The sequence below is a fragment of the Armigeres subalbatus genome, chromosome 2 (genome assembly GCF_024139115.2).
Source record: "Armigeres subalbatus isolate Guangzhou_Male chromosome 2, GZ_Asu_2, whole genome shotgun sequence".
NCBI classification, from domain to species: Eukaryota; Metazoa; Arthropoda; class Insecta; order Diptera; family Culicidae; genus Armigeres; species Armigeres subalbatus.
The window spans coordinates 259,338,686-259,355,819 of record NC_085140.1 but is presented as its reverse complement, the minus strand read 5'-3'; the positions used below and the strand labels follow the sequence as shown (position 1 = coordinate 259,355,819).

Genomic DNA, 17,134 nt, shown 5'->3' with positions numbered 1-17,134 from the left:
TGACGGCATCATTCGGCTTGCGTTTCACTATCGACACATGACAACGATTTACAATTTGATACTGCTGTGCAGATTTAGAAATAATATCCGGATCAATTAACTGTTTGGTCACGGCACCAATTATGATCGCGCAGCGGATAGGACCCTAAAAATACGTTGTGTGTTAGTCAGGTAAAATAAAAGACGACCGTTTTTGGACCATCCAGCCATGGTGGAGGAGATATGACTACTATTTATTTATTCCACAGTATTTTACATTCAATCATCTTTTATCTGTAGTGGTCGTTATAAACCAGGGTGATTACAGCTATTTATGCCCAAACAGCACTCTTTTCAAACTCGTCGTTTAGCTGAAATGGTCTTTTGGCCGAATAGGTTGTAAGGCCAAAAATGGTTGTTTGACAGAAAGGGCCATTTGATCGAAAATGTCATTTGGTCCAACGGCCAAATGATGATTACTGAGCGGGTAGTATGGTCAAAAATATCCACCAAATAACATTCTCGGCCAAATGGCCTTTCTGACAAACGACCATTTGGGCCAAATAACTTTTTGACAAACCAACAAACGTTTGTCCGAAACTGTATTAGGTCGAAAAAGGTTTGACCATAAATAACATTTGGCGGAGAGCGACAAACAGCCGAAAGGACAAATAACCAAATAGACAAATGGGGGGCATAGCCCTCCCTAGAAAAAAACAGCTTTCCTAGGAGATGCTGGGTCATCAGGCGAAGGTCATTAAGCCGAAGGCCATTAGGCCGAATGGTCATTAGGCAGAACGGTCATTAAGCCGAATGGCCGCTAGGACGAATGAGAACTGTGAGTGAGAAGTGAGAAGTGTGCAATGAGGAAGAAGTAGAAAGGAAGAAGGAAAAAGGAGGAAGAAGTAAGCAGGGAGAAGGAAGAAATAAGAAGGAAAAAGGAAGAAGAAAGAAAGAAGAAGGAAGAAGGAAGAAGGAAGAAGGATGCAGGAAGAAGGAAGAAGGAAGAAAGAAAAAGGAAGAAGGATGAAAGAAGAAGGAAGAAGGAAGACGGAAGAAGGAAAACGGATGAAGGAAGACGGAAGAAGGAAGACGGAAGAAGGAAGAAGCAAGAAGGAAGAGGCAAGAAGGAAGAATGAAGAAGGAAGAATGAAAAAGGAAGAAGGAAGAAGGAAAAAGGAAGAAGGAAGAAGGAAAAAGGAAGAAAGAAGAAGAAAGAAGGAAGTAGGAAGAAGGAAGAAGGAAAAGGAAAAAGGAAAAAGAAAGAAGGAAGAAGAAAGAAAGAAGAAAGAAGAAGAAAGAAGGAAAAAGGAAGCAGGAAGAAGGAATAAGGAATAAAGAAGCAGGAATACGGAAGAAGGGAGAAGGAAGAAGGAAGAGAGAAGAAGAAGAAGGAATAAAGAAGAAAAATGAAAGAAGAAGGAAGAAGGATGAGGGAAGCATGAAAAAGGAAGAAAAAGGAAGAAAAAAGAAGAAAGATGAAAGAAGGAAGAAATAAGAATAAAGAAGAAAGAAGAAGGAAAAAGGAAGAAGGTAGAAGGAAGAAGAAGGAAGGAAGAAGGAAAAAATAAGAAGGAAAACGGAAGGAGGAAGAAGGAGAAAGAAAGAAGGAAGAAGGAAAAAAGAAGAAGGAAGAAGAAAGAAGGAAGAAGAAAGAAGGAAGAAGATAGAAGGAAGAAGAAAGAAGGAAGAAGGAAAAAGGAAGAAGGAAGAAGGAAGAAGAAAGAAGGAAGAAGGAAGAAGGAAGAAGGAAGAAGAAAGGAGGAAGAAAGAAAAAAGGAATGAAGAAGTAAGAAGAAAGAAGGAAGAAAGAAGAAGGAAGAAGGAAGAAGAAAGAAGGAAAAAGGAGGAAGGAATAAGGAAGAGGAAAGAAGGAAGAAGAAAGAAAGAATGAAGAAGAAAGAAGGAAGAAGGAAGATGGAAGAAAGAAGGAAGAAGAAAGAAGGAAGAAGGAAGAAAGAAGAAGGAAGAAGGAAATAAGAAGAAAGAGGAAGGAAAAAGGCAGAAGAAAGAAGATAGAAGAAAGAAGGAAGAAGAAAGAAGAAAGAAGGAAAGAGGAAGAAAGAAGGAAGAAAATTGAAGAAAGAATTAAAAAGGAGGAAGAAAGAAGGTAGAAGGAAAATGGAAGAAGAAAGAAGGAAAAAGGTAAAAGGAAGAAGAAACAAAGCAGAAAGATTAAGGAAGAAGAAAGAAAGAAGAAAGAAGAAAAAGATGGAAGAAAGAGGAAAGAAGAAGCAAGAAAGAAGAAGGAAGATGCGAGAAGGGAGGAGGAAGAAGGGGTAAGGTGAAGAGAGAACTTCTCATTTTCACTTCTTGCTTCTTTCTGCATATTCGGCCTAATGGAACATTCCTGTCGGAATTCCTGGAATACTCTCGTCGGTATTCCTGGAGGATTCCATTCTGAATCGCTAGAAGATTCTCATTGGAATCCCTGAAACATTTCCGTCGGATTCACTGGAACATTCCCGTTCAAATTTCTGGAATATTCCTTGAAGTCTAAGTTCCTAGAAGGATGGAGTATATTCATAAGGTTCTCATTTGAATCCATAGAACATTCCTGTCGGAATCCCTGGTGGATTGCCTTCAGAATCCCTGAAGGCTCCCTTCAATATGCTTGGAAGATTCTCGTCAAAATCTCTGGAGGAATGTTGCTTTTTTATTTTCCATTTGAGATACATAGATAGAATATTTAAATATGCAAAAATTTCCACTGCCTACCGACAGGAACCTGACGGCGACCCGTCACATATTGTCCTTTCAGTGTGCGGAACAAAGCCGAGCGCTACTACACTTAGACGCAAAGCAAAACGCTATCAATTTGAGTCGTTGTAGCAATTATCGGCTGTAAAAACAAACATACTTCGATACTATGGGCTACACCAAAAAGCACATGCTTGGGAAAAAAAAGTGTGATGAGTGTGATTGATCCGCAATTAGTTGCCTTAAGTGATTATTCGAATTTTCAAAAATTCGAATTTTGAATCGGCGTGGAAAATTATAGACAATCGGCGTGACAAATTTTAAACGGCGGCGCGCCAATGCAAAAATGCCGCCGGCGGCGGCGTGCCAAAATCTGTCGGCGGCGGCGCACACCTCTAGTTGGAAAGGCGCATTTGGGAAAGAAAATTAAAATGATTCTTCTCAAAACCAGCATTTTCTGAAAAGGAAGGTTTAATTGCGAAAATAGACTGTTCCGGTGGCATTGGCGTTTGGCGTGGAAGCTTGATTTCTGTTAGTAATTCCATCCGTTCAAACTTACGGGCTTAATTTATTGAATTCAAGAAAGCTGCTTTCCGGTGCGCGAGCCGTTTTGATCGGGATTCCGCAAAGAGCGGTTTAACCATTTATAAGGCAGTGGTAACTATATTGCCACCAACAAATTATATGTTTTTCTGTTTATTAACAAGAGCTCTATTTATTATTCCTCATGTAGTGGTTATATTCGCTACCTAGTTATCCTAGTTCTCGCTTAACTTTTCAAAAGGACCTAAGTAACATTTTTTTCATGAATTAATTTGAGTACTGCAATCACAAGCTTTAATGTTGTTCTGTTGATTGCGCTATTCAAATAAATTCATGAAAAAAAATGTTGCTTAGGTTCTTCTGAAAAGTTAAGCGAGAGTTATGGTTTCGCGCCACTTCCGATTCTGCTTATTTCTCCTTTATTTTTTGAAGATGGTGTCTTCTAGGATTGTGATGTGGCTTCAGCGGCGATGCGGCCGATGAGTAGTGTTAATCCCTTTTCCACGGTTGGAGATTCAACTGGGAGCTACTATTCGGCTTCTTGATTCAGAATGCTCAATGTTAATAGAGAGACAAAAATTGTGATGGTAAATACCATCCATTTCTCGTTTGACTTTTCAAAACACCTCAAGAAACATTTTTAAATGAATAAATTTGATTACTCCAATCAAAAGCTCTCATATTGGTCTGTTTGGTCCCAGTTCAAAATGCTGGCTACGTCCATGTAGGAGAGAATGATCTTGATTCGCTTACACCACAAAATGACTCAACACATAAAAATCGTTTTTACTAATTTTATTACAGTTTATTTCAACGCTAGGAAAATCAACAAATGGCTGCTCTTGCAAAGGTTTGGTAATTTTAATACGTTATAAGGTCACAAAGAGCTTATTGTTTCGAGTGGAAGATCAATATGATATGCAGCCAGTGTTGTAAATTTGAGGTTGAGTACATTCAATAACGGGTTATACTTGAATATACGTAATCATAGCCGATTATAGGGCTATCCTCTTGTATTTTTTTGTTCGGCAATTTATGATTTTTTTTCGTTTGTTTGAGAAACTACATATGTACACAGAGGTTTATTGATAGTAATAAGTGCACAAATACAACTAATAAATTTGCTTTGATAATTGCTATGATAAAGATCGACTAAAAAATAAAGGTAAAGGTCTTAGAATGTGAGATTATTTGTCAAACTAGAAGAATTTGAAATAAAACGTTAATTTACTAAGCAGAACAATCTTCTACTCTATTGGAAATTTTAAAAGCATATGGCGGAATAAAAATAATGGCATCATGTTATGACGTTGACCTTTCATGGGGTGACGGCCTATATAAATCCAATTCAAAACGTCTGACAGGTGACGATAAGCTCAGTGCGAGCGTGAAATATGAAAATAACAATGTAGCTTCGTGCGCTTCTCAGTGTGAAATGCATGTGAATGCATGCACAATTGTACAATCCCAATTTGAGCATTTGGGCGACTGATCCAGAAAAACACACTACCGTGGGACAACGAAATCCGCAAATCCAAGCTTTTCTATACATATTGTTCTGCCGGTACTTTCATATCAGTCCCATTTTGCTTTTCGCATACTGAGATAATAGCCGATGAAGTTTTAAATCGCTTTTCTCCAATCCAAACTTAAGAAAAATTTAGTACATTTAATCGTTATGCCACCTATTATCAAACCATTTTCTGTACGGATTACTGTACCAAACGGTATTGCACAAAAAGCGTATTGCATCATGTGGTTCCAGTCGTGTTGTATTGCCCGGAAAGCAAAAAAAGGATATTCATTTCATTTTTCAGATTTTCGTGCCATGCACACAGACTTGAATCAATCCCCTTTGGATGGAATTTGCGTATTTTTTTATTAAATATGGAACAAGTATTAAGTAAGCAATGTTTTCATTTTCCTAAAGTTGCCACCTAAAATATATCTACTTTTTTAAATTACTGTTCAGATCAAAAAGATTATCAATAATTATCATGAATATTTAAAAATAGTGGAATAATCGCGGTTGGGAAATTGGGAAATGATTTAATTTGTTCAATTCATAATTTTAAATGTGATAAGTTCTCATGTAAAGAACAAAAAACAAATAGGAAACGCTATTTTTTCCTGTTTAAGAATCCCCCTAAGAATGATAGAATTCGCTTCGAAATGCAACTAGTGCAAACAACACGCGAGTATTTCTCATGTGTAAATAACACATATCCAATCTACGGCACACAACACCTCGTAAGGGCTATATCCAACTCCATACTGTCTATTGTTGGCATCCTCCTTCACACTTACAGTACTAGGCTGCATCGTTCTATTTGAATATGATTTGCTATGAATTTCTAATTAACACTGACGCCGTACTTTTTTTTATCATTTCAGGTGATCTTGGCCAATTGCTGCGGGGCGTGATGACAGAAGCCAAAGAACTTGCCGCTGCCGAACGTTGTTCGCTTTTCCTGCTGGATAAACAAACCGGAGAGCTGGTGTCGAAAGTGTTCGACGGCAACGAGGTAGGAGAGCACTCATCATAAGCTTGTCACTTGCAAGTTGGATTGCACTTTTCTTTTATTCGTGCAAAAAAGTTGGAACTAAAAGCCACTCGTTTAGCATGAACCAATGAATGGACATTTCAATTAAAATCTGGTTTCCATCAACCACATCAACAACAAATTATAATCGTCGTTTATAGATCCTTGGGTAAACGAACCCTAACTGATAGTTTCTGAAAATGAAAACGATGAAATTGGCATTCGATCAATGAAAATACTTCGAAAAAGGTTTATGAACAATTCGTATTTTAATAATGTATGCAATCGATTGAATATCACCCGAACTAATTGTGCATAACTTTAAATCACAAGTAAAAGTTATTTACGAATTATTTTGGCAAATATTAAATTTTCTCTAAACCGAGCTGGTGAGTTTCTGCTTTTTATTCTTCTATGAGTATTTTAATACTTCCTCCAACGTCTTTGTAATAAGGTATGGAATAAGAATCTGTTTGTGTCAGCTCAGAGAAAGAACCTTTCTTCGGGTTTCTATCCTTTTTCTTGCACGCTCTATTCTGTTTTTGTGATTTATGCAAACATAAAAGCGATGCTTCCCATCCTTTTCTCTGCTTCTTTAGCACACAATGTACACCATAAACTAACGTGAAATTGGTACCATATATCTAGACCTTTCCTTTGGAACGAACAGTCATTGATATCAAAACTACGGAACCAAGATGCCAATGTCAGTGGTTCCTATTTCTCTGATCTTACCAAATAAGACTTCCCAAATTTTTAACTATTCGGTTCGCATTGCATTTTATGAGCTGTATTCCAGTGAACAGAAACTTAACAATAATATATTATATCTGAAATATTTGAACCGTTTGTTTGAAAAACTGCATATCTGACATTCTTGGCCAATTGTATAGATTTTTGTATATTCTGAAACTTCGTCCAAAACTACATATTCTGCACTTGTCATGAGACGAGTTTGTGCCTTCCCATTTAATTCCACCACTTGATTGTACCTTGACAGATACGTATTTCGACCTCAACAGTAAGGTCGTCTTCAGTGTCTCGTACTCGACTCGACTTTGACACTGAAGACGACCTTACTGTTGAGGTCGAAATGCGTATGCTGTCAAGGTACAATCAAGTGGTGGAATTAAATGGTAAGGTACAAACTCGTCTTATGACAAGTGAAGACATTCCACTAAAAAGCTCAAAATAATTTTCTTTACGTATTCTGGCAAAAAATACGAAAACAATTTTTTTGTTCAGAATTGTATGTATGTTTTTCGTTTGTTTTAAGAAGCTACACATGTGCACGCACATATATACAATAACAAAATCTTGGAGCATAAATGCCTGGATATCTATCCGTTACCCAGATTTTTTCACAGGTTCTGGTATCCAAATTTGGAAGGTATCCTTACTCAACTTAATGTGACCACGGTTTTGCCGAATCTGGGTCACTTTGACATAATTTTGGGTAGTCAATCGGTGAACAGCAAGCCATGATTCGCCCCCCTTCTTGGCAGATTTCCATAGCGTACACACGCACCCACGAAGAGCTGCTGTAATCGCATTTCGCTCTTGCCTTTTGGGCTCACATGTTGTTTTTTTTATCCTGACGCTGATTTCAAAAGAAGAGTTGAACTCAGGTTGCTGGGTCTGAAGGACGGAAAGGCGCGTCTGAAAGAGCGCTGACAATGGTTTGTCGACGATTTTAAACTTTACTGGATTGTTAATGAGGTCTCTGACGCCTATCTGAAGCATCGTTAAGGATCTAGGCGTGCTATTAGATTCAAAACTATCATTCAACGATCATGTCGCTTTTGATCCTAAATGCGCCTCGTTGCCAGCTTAGGTTTTATTCTATTTTGTTCGTTCAGGGTGCTCGTACAAATTATGGGCATAACGAGCCATTCCCCAGTATGACCCGTATCTTCGTTTGGAAATTTATCACGATAAACCACATGGTGGGAGGGGGGTTTGACTGCTGAATATTTAGAGGATGTGTAAAAAATACACATAATTCAATCAAATGTTGGTATCAGGTGTAGAGGTGTTAGCTTGTCCAAAAATCATCGGCAGCCGCATTTGTCAAAATTTATCTCGGGGACACCGGCGTTTTGGACATCATACCGGGACGGGAGCAAATTTAACGGGCAGAGGCATTGTTCGCCGTGGTGATTTTGTTGCCTTTGCACTTTTATGAGAAAATATTCAAAATTTTGTAAAAATTACCTCCCCGAAATTCGGAATTTTCCCATAATCTTCTTCTTCTTCCTGCTTTTCAATTTAGTATTCTATTAGCATTTCATCAGTTATTAATTGAAAGCTTTCTATTTTTTTAATATCCCCGAAAAGTCCATCTAGCTTTTTCCACGGAATTCTTTTACATTCAATACACCTCCATTTGTAACACATAAATAGATTCTATAATACCGTCGTGCGGGGCTACTTTGGACATTTTAAAACAAGAATTATAACGAAAATTACTATTAAATTGTCATTATAACCAATCGGGTGTCTTGTTGATCTTGAATTTCAATGGAAATCTATTCTGAATTCTCCTCGGAACACTCCTTAGGGAAATTCCTTTGAACCTTCAATTGGAACTTATTCGAATTTGTTTTGAATTCTCAAACAAATTCTTATGTCAATTATGAATCTTTTCAAGAAATTCTTCGAAATTTCCAATGGAAACTTCTTACCTTTCAAGGGGTAGTTCCCAGGGAATTTCTAATTTCAAAATAACAAACATTCCGAATTTCCAAGTGAAATTCTAATAAATTTACTGGGGAAATTATTCATTCTCCAGGAATACTTCAAGGGAAATTTTTTTGAATCTATAGGAGAAATTCTTCTAAATTTGCAATGGATTTTTTTTTTTCATTTTCAAGGAAAATTCTTATGCACTTTCAAGAAATAAACTCATGAATTTCCCGCAAAAATGTTTTAAATGTTTCCGAAAATTGCTTTTGAATATTCCCCCGGAAGCCTCCTTTCAAGAGGCTCGGAAGCCTCCTTTCAAGAGGCTCGGAAGGCTCCTTTCAAGAGGCTCGGAAGCCTCCTTTCAAGAGGCTCGGAAGCCTCCTTTCAAGAGGCTGGGAAGCCTCCTTGCAAGAGGCTATGAAACATCTTTTCAAGAGGCTATGAAACATCTTTTCAAGAGGCTCTGAAGCCTCATTTCAAGAGGCTCGGAAACTTCCTTTCAAGAAACTCGGAAGCCTCCTTTCAAGAGGCTCGGAAGCCTCCTTCCAAAAGGCCCGGAAGCCTCCTTTCAAAAGGCTCGGAAGCCTCCTTTCAAGAGGCTCGGAAGCCTCCTTTTAAGAGGCTAGGAAGCATCTTTTTAAGAGGCTCTAAAGCCTCCTTTCTTTCAAGGACTCGGAAACCACCTTTCAAGAGGCTCGGAAGCCTCCTTTCAAGAAGCTCGGAAGCCTCCTTTCAAGAGGCTCGGAAGCCTCCTTTCATGAGGCTCGGAAGCCTCCTTTCAAGAGGCTCGGAAGCCTCCTTTCATGAGGCTCGGAAGCCTCCTTTCAAGAGGCTCGGAAGCCTCCTTTCAAGAGGCTCGGAAGCCTCCTTTCAAGAGGCTCAGAAGCCTCCTTCCAAGAGGCTCGAAAGCCACCTTCCAAGAGGCTCGGAAGCCTCCTTCCAAAAGGCTCGAAAGCCTCCTTTCAAGAGGCTCGTAAGCCTCCTTCCAAGAGGCTCGAAGTAGAGGTGTGCACCGCCGCGCCACGCCGTCGACAGTTTTTGGCATGCCGCCGTCGCTGACATTTTTGCATCGGCGCGCCACCATTTAAAATTTGTCACGCCGCTGATCTATATTTTTCCACGCCGATTCAAATTTGAAGAAGTCCGCAGAATTTTTCCTGGAAATTTCGAAGATTCAGTTGAATTTTCCGAATAATCCCGACATCATCACGTTGGAACCCCAGAGATTTTTTCGTGAAAATACCAATGATTTCCTTGAGAACTACCGTTGAAATTCCGAAAACCTCTCCGTAAAAACTAAGAAAAACTGTGAGGGGAAATTCCGAAGAAGCTCTCGCTGAAATAGAATTTTGTCGTTTGGCAGAAAGTAATTTGGGCGAAAGTTGTTAGGCCGAATATGTAGTTTGACCAAGCACATCATTTGACCGAAGTCCATCTAGCCCAAAGCTATGTGGTCGAAAATGTTATTTGGTCGACGACCTTTTCATGTTTTAAATGTTTTCCAATTAAATTTTTGAAGATTTTTTCATGGACAATACAAAGAAATCCAAAACCTTCCGGAAAAAATTTCGTTGAAATACTGAACATTTTCCGTGAAAATTCAAAAATTTCACTTATAAATTCTGAATTTTAGTGGAACTAGGTGTCTACTCAATTGTAAAAACAAAATTCCCTAATTTTTCTAGTTTTTTCAGGTACTCTACATTAATTTTGGGGTAAAAACAAACGTGCCATACACAGATTTGTACAGCATGATAATCAATTCAAACAAGTCAAACGAAACACGTTTTCAAAAGAAATTATTGGTGGTCTCACAACATTTTTTCTCGTCATCTTTTTCTTCTTATTGGCAGAGGTTGCATATCTCACTAGCACATTGCTGCCTCGCAGTTAAGTGTTAATTAAGCACTTCCACTGTTGTTAAATGCGCGGCTTGTCTAAGCCGGGTTACCATTTTTCATTCGTATATAGTGAGGCCAACACGATGACACATTTGTACGCCCAGGGAGGTAACAAAAAATTCCAAAATTTCCTAGACCTGATCGGGAATTGAACCCAGCCACCTTCTGCATGGTTTTGCTTTATGACCCTGACTCGTAAATTAGTTCATCCAGAAATTGTTTCGATCATTCAATTAAAAATTCCTTCAGGTATTCCTTTGAAAATTCCTCCAGGAAATAAAATTGGAAATTCCTTCAAAGAGACATTCTAAGAATTGCTTCGAAAAAATTTCACTCAGGAATTCCTTCGAAACTTCCTCCAGAATTCCATAAAAAAATTCCTTTAGGTATCCTTCGTAAAATACTTTGGAGATTTATGAAAATTCGATCGATTCGATCGTAAACTTCTTCAAGAATTGTTCCGGAAATTTGTTTGGGACTTTCTTCGGGAATTCCTTCAGAACTTCGTACGGATATTCCTTCAGAAAATCATTTGACGATTCCTTTGGAAATTTTTTTACGAGTTCCTTCTGCACATTCATCGGAAAATTTTATGTCTTTATTAATGAGATTTTCAGCCCACGCCTGGCTCATATCAGATTCCTCGGAAATGTTTTAAGGAATTCCTTTAGAAATTATTTCTGAAATACAGATGATGAAAAAGTATAAAACTGCTAATGTCGCTCCAACATATATTCTGCCCCACTCACATATTTGTCCCATACCGTTTTTTTCGCATACTGCGATGATAGCCATTGAAGTTCCAAATCGCATCTTCCATATAATAACTTTTAAAAAATCTTATAAATTGAAACATTATCGTATCTTTCTGAAATTTTGCTTAGTTGTTCATCATTCACTGGATTACCGTAAAGCGTAGTTTTGAGCAACTAGTTCATGTAAATTCTTAGTGGGTACTTTCAATATGGGACTATGACTTGGTATTTTTTCAGTTATGGGCATACAAAATCGCATTTTTTTATTAGAAACTGAACCCTATTCATTGGGTTAACTCAAAAGTGACTAAAAGTCAAATGGGACTGTTATGCAAGTGGGGCAGTATTGTGCTCAAACATAGAAGCCAAAAAACCAATGCAACCAATCATACACTACAGCATATGCCAAGTTAAACTTATTGAAGCCAAATAATTTTGAATAACAGAATAATTTTAATGGTTACAGCGCCACTAGAGTTTATGCTCTACTGGGAATACATTCGAAAAATGCTTTCGATTTTTTTTTAAATCCTTGGGGATTTTTTAGGAATTCATGCGAAAATTTATTTACGAAAACTTTAGAAAACATCATAAGGAATTGTTCTGGATATTGTTAGGAAAATTCATTTGGAGGATCCTTCGGAAATTCCTTTACTGTGTTTCTAGAATTCCCAGAAAAGATTATTGATTTGAGGAATTCCTCCAGTAACTTCTCCGGAAATTTTTACGGTCATTTCTACACACAAGAAATTTCATTGGTGTTTTTAAAAAATCCATTGGTAAAAATAAAAAATTGCATTGGTTCTTTTTCGTAGAGAGTTGTGTATGTTTGAAGCAAAAGTTAGCAAACTGTTAAAAAAAAAGTTGATGGTCATCTGGTACCCACCCCTGAAACAAAAGTTTAAATACTTTCGAAATAAATTGTAAAAATTTGAAACCCATATAATGGCACTGTTAAAATAAAAAATGTTTTTTTTTTCTGGAAAATTCCCACACCCCTTTTCCCACAAGTTTCCCTCCCTTCTTCCCTTTCTTGTTTTCCACATAATAAACTTTTTACATAAAGTTTGTTTTTCGAAAATATTTATTATTATTACCGATATTGCTTGTTCTGCTATCAGCCGGAATCAATGCCGATGAGGATTTGATATGCGGTGTCTTCTGAGCATGTTGGCAGTTATTTCCATTTTTTCACAGCTCCAGTACTCTTAGATATTGATCTTAATCGCATAGACCGAGTGCAAATAATCCCGGATTAGTTTTGGGAATATTAGGCAAGCATGCTTCATCAACGGTATTCTGGTGGTACTTGTGATAAAAACAAGACGAAACGTGAAGGCTCTGAAAAACGAGATTACAGAAACCTCAGCAGCTGCTAATTTAAACAAAAAACTGTGCGATACTAACCTGAATGAACAGTGATCTCGAGATCGTCTTCTTCCCATTTTGTATGCTGGAAATCCGAACGATTACTTGGTTTTTGAAGCCAGAAATACAAAATACAGAAATATCTACTATATTTCTTAAGCGTGCGAGCAAGTGTGAAAATATGTCAACAAAACAAAAATATTGCTGTTTCTTTCGTATCATTGAGCACAGCTGTCACCTTGAGTGATTATGTTTTCATATTGAGCGTTTTGAAAATAAAAGTTCAAAAACTTAGAAACCCTACTAGACCCTACGAAAATATGTTCGAATTAAATATATAACTTTCGATTCCAAAGTTTTCATTTTTATTTTAAAGAAAAACTATCACTTCTTAGATATAAAGTATGATATATTTGATAAAACTATGTTTGTTCTTTCTGTTTAGAGAGTTTCAATTCTATAAATTCCTTTGAACATTCGGAAGTTCTCTTAAAATGTCCATAGAAATTGATTTCGAAATGCCTTCAGGAATCTATTCATAAATTCATGTTGGAATCCTTCTGAGGAATTATATGATTTTTTTAGAATTCGTTCGAGAATACCTCTAGAAATTCTTTTGGAAATTCTTCTGGGAATTCCTTGGAAAATCAATTCAATATTCTATCAAAAATTCCTTCAGCAGAAATCCCCCACAATTTCCTTTAGATTTTTTTCTTCTTCAAAATCTTTTCATATTCTACCGCGGAAATTCTTTAAAGAATCCTTTCGGAAATTTCTGTATTACCTTTAAAAATTCCTCCAGGAATTCATTCAGGGACTCATCTTTTAATTCTCGAGTCTCCCGTGGATGTTCCGAAAAATGTTCAGTGTAAATTTGACAAAATATTTTGTTGAGTATACTGGAGTACAAAATTTAGAACAATTTCTTTTGAAAATTCTGAAAAGTTTCACGTGCAAATATTGAATTATTTTCCCCTGAAACTTCAAACAATTTTTTTTGGGAGCGACAAAGAGCTGCAAAGTAGTTCCAGTGAAAAATTCGAAAATAATTTCTAATAACGAATATTTTGAAAAAAAATTCCCTTTGATGTCTTGAATATATCCCAAAAAAATGAGAAAAAAAAATCTTCGAGAACGTTATAGAAAAATCACTCCCTTTGATGTCCAAAAAATAAAAAAAAAATCTTCGAGAACGTTATAGAAAAAATCACGCCGCCGCCGCCGGTTAAAATGGCTTTCGGCGTGACGCCGGAAACGCCGCCGCCGCCGACCAAAATTCTGACAAACGCCGCCGCCGTCGATTTTCGGACCGGCGCATACCTCTACTCGGAAGCCTCCTTCCAAGAGGCTCGGAAGCCTCCTTTCAAGAGGCTCGGAAGCCCCTTTCAAGAGGCACGGAAGCCTCCTTTCAACAGGCTCGGAAGCCTCCTTTCAACAGGCTAGGAAGCCTCCTTTCAAAAAGCTCGGAAGCCTCCTTTCAAGAGTTGGTTGTTGCTTTGCAAGGCAAGAGGCTTGGGAGCCTCCTTTCAAGAGGCTTGGAAACCTTTTTCAAGAGGCACGGAAGCCTCCTTTAAAAAGCCTCGAAAGCCTTCAGACAACTTTTTGTATTGCCTATATCCCGATTTTCATATATCTCATGAGTTATGTTTATTTTCATTCACAGCGAAAAAATAGGGGGTTCTTAAATCAAGGGTCGAGAACTGCTGACATATATGAACCTTCTTCTTGCTTCAAATTTACATTAAATTAACTATTAATAGCAGGACTTTAAGACTTTTAATTTCCACTTCAGGTGAAATTCGGAGATACAGAAGCAAGCTGTGGTACAACTCAAAGAATCTTAGATAATTTTATGAAATCTAAGTTTTCTAAACTCAGATTTGATCAAAATATAGCTGTTTTGAATTGCCAGACGTTTTGGCAGTATGTATTCTGCCTTTTCCAAGGGAAAATTGTCAGTCAACCGTTTTTCGTTTTGTATGATATGTCGTTTTGATGGTTTTTTGGCTTCTTGTATGCAGTACAATTTTGGACATTGAAAACTGTTAATTTAAGTGACAAAACGGAAAGCACTGTACATCTTTGAAATAGTTTTGTCACCTAAATTAACAGTTTTCAATATCCAAAATTGTGGTGCATACAAGAAGCCCAAAAACCATGAAACAGACATATTATACAAAACGAAAAACGGTAAACTGAAAAAGGCAGAATACATACTGCCGAAACGTCGGGCAATTCAAAATATAACTGTTTCGATCAACTTAAAGACTGAGAAAGCCATATCCTTGAAGCAACAATATTTCCAGTCGTTAATTAGTAACATTCAGAATTGAATTTTATGGAATTTTAAAAAGTAATCATAGATCACGGAATAAATGCTAAACAGAATCCTGAATTTTCAAACATGGGCTTCTAGTACAATAATACTTTAAAACTTTCCCAATATTGAGATTCCGCATAAAGTTCTTAGATTAAAAAAACACACAAATAAATTTCACAAAAACACACAAATAAATTTCTAAGATTAAGACTTTCAATAAATTTCATGTGTTAGATTGAAAAGCATACGTCATGAGTCAAAGGATATTTCTGAACCATATGAAAATCACAAAATTACCACAAAAAAACTAAAAAGTGAAAAAAACGGACTTTCAGACAAACCTATAGGTTTCAACTTATAAGTTTTCGAAATAAACACTAGAACTTCCATACGAATCTAGGATTCAAAATATAATTCCAGAATAACAGTTAGTTAAAAAATATTGAAATAAATTCAGAAATGAAAAAATCATATAGGTACCTACATGTTCCATATGGAATTACGTCAAGGAAAAAAAAATTGAATAATAATACTTACTAAATTGTATTAAAGCGTTAATGTCGATAATAGAAATGAAATTAATTAAGCCGTCAAACATTTCATTAATTATCAACTATCCTATTTTTTAGTTCTTGCACTGTCGTTTTTTTAGCAGTTACATACATAAAAAATAACTCTAATATTTGTTAATATCAGAACAATTAAATTTGGCTGGAGAACTACCTAAATACGTAAAGATAGAAAGAAATATCGCTTCTACTCTTCGGTGTTTTTTTTATTTTTTTTATTGAAAAAATCACGTGGTCATAGGGTGGATGGTGGAGTAGGATCAGTAAATGACCATGATAAACCCCCGGGAGGGGGGGGGGGTTGTTATAAAAATCCGCAAAAACACGTGGTTTCTGAAAGGCCTCTTTCATCATTTCTTTTGTTGTACAGTGCATTCAAAAGGAAAGTAGGCCGTCTTCTACTGAAGATTTTTCTAGAAGATTGTAATAGCAGATGTTACCAATCGACAATTGAGACGCTGCTACCACTCATTTCTATTATGCTACCACTCATTTTCTAAATGTGAAATGCATTTGCGCATAGTTATTTCAAATTCGTTAAGAAAAGACATTGATTGTATTTAATTTTACCCATATTTAGGTATGAGTTGTAAATGAGTTTAGTGAATAGAATTGACCATCTTAAATTGCAATAATTTATATATCTGTATTGTGTAATGGGTCATTATACACATTGCTTGGGAATCTCTGAAATGTGTGAGACACAAACGTACACTGCGGCAATAGCAAACAACACGTACAGCTGCCGTATCTTTATTCTTAGTCGATATTCTTTGAACTTCTTTCATCCAGCATCGGAGTCTGTTTGCTAACCGAGTCTGTCAGAATCATAACTGGCTGACGAGAAAATAAAACTCTGCGTTAGTTCTCTCCACGGCAACCAAATGGTACGTTGTTTTACTTTATTTAGTGGCCAGCTCACATATCACTAATAACGAAAGACGTGACATAAATAACCGGCGGTTCTACGTATAGTTGTCCCATTGCAAAATCACGTTGCCAATAGTAATTTTGTTATGGCGCACATAATTTTGAACTCGTTCTGCAGGTCGTACTATGCTTGGTACATTTCTGATCTAAATTTCGTTATTTTAAAATTAGTACGATGAAACATTTACGTCATTTACGCTTTTGACTGCTTCCTTCAGTCGTACGAGCAGCAAAGCATCAACGGTTATCTCTGAACAATATTTAGGCCAGCTTATTGAGATTCCATTCATCTTTTCTAGATGATGAGTTGTATTTTTTATTTGGGTAACTATATAGAAACAGTATAGTGAAATACGAAAATATTTTTACATATGTGGTTCAAAAACAGTTGAAAAAAACAACAAATAAAAAAAATCATCTTATATCCTTTACCTAAATGTGAGAGCTATTATTCCAACTCCCATGCGTATATTGACACAGTTTCCTACATGTGCACTAATAGTATCAACTTATCCGGTCTATACAAAACCTTCCCCATCACATCAGCAAGAAAAGAAGCAATCAACATGTGCAGCTTAATATGATTCAACCTTGACTTCCCATCTACGGTACATGTGTCTATCATCTTTCGTTAACTTTCCTCCCCCAGGCTTCCAAGGAAATTCGAATAGCAAGCGGCAAAGGCATCGCCGGCTATGTGGCACAAACGGGAAATCTGCTAAACATCCGCAACGCTTACCATCATCCACTGTTCTACAAGGGTGTCGACGAATCCACGGGCTTCAAAACGCGGTAAACAATGAACTCTGGCATAGTTTCGCCGATGTTGCGGCGAACTCAT

General features: G+C 37.0%; 1 protein-coding gene across 8 annotated transcripts in view; it reads left to right on the top strand.

Annotated features, from left to right (window-relative positions):
* The window catches only part of LOC134212133 (cGMP-dependent 3',5'-cyclic phosphodiesterase-like), a 208,371-nt gene that overhangs the window by 172,301 nt on the left and 18,936 nt on the right, over window positions 1–17,134 (top strand). For all 8 annotated transcript variants that reach the window (XM_062689721.1, XM_062689727.1, XM_062689726.1 and 5 more), the window contains exons 7-8: window positions 5,617–5,747; window positions 16,943–17,085. In XM_062689721.1, coding sequence (XP_062545705.1) covers window positions 5,617–5,747; window positions 16,943–17,085 — 274 coding nt within the window. The remainder of the gene's footprint in view (window positions 1–5,616; window positions 5,748–16,942; window positions 17,086–17,134) is intronic.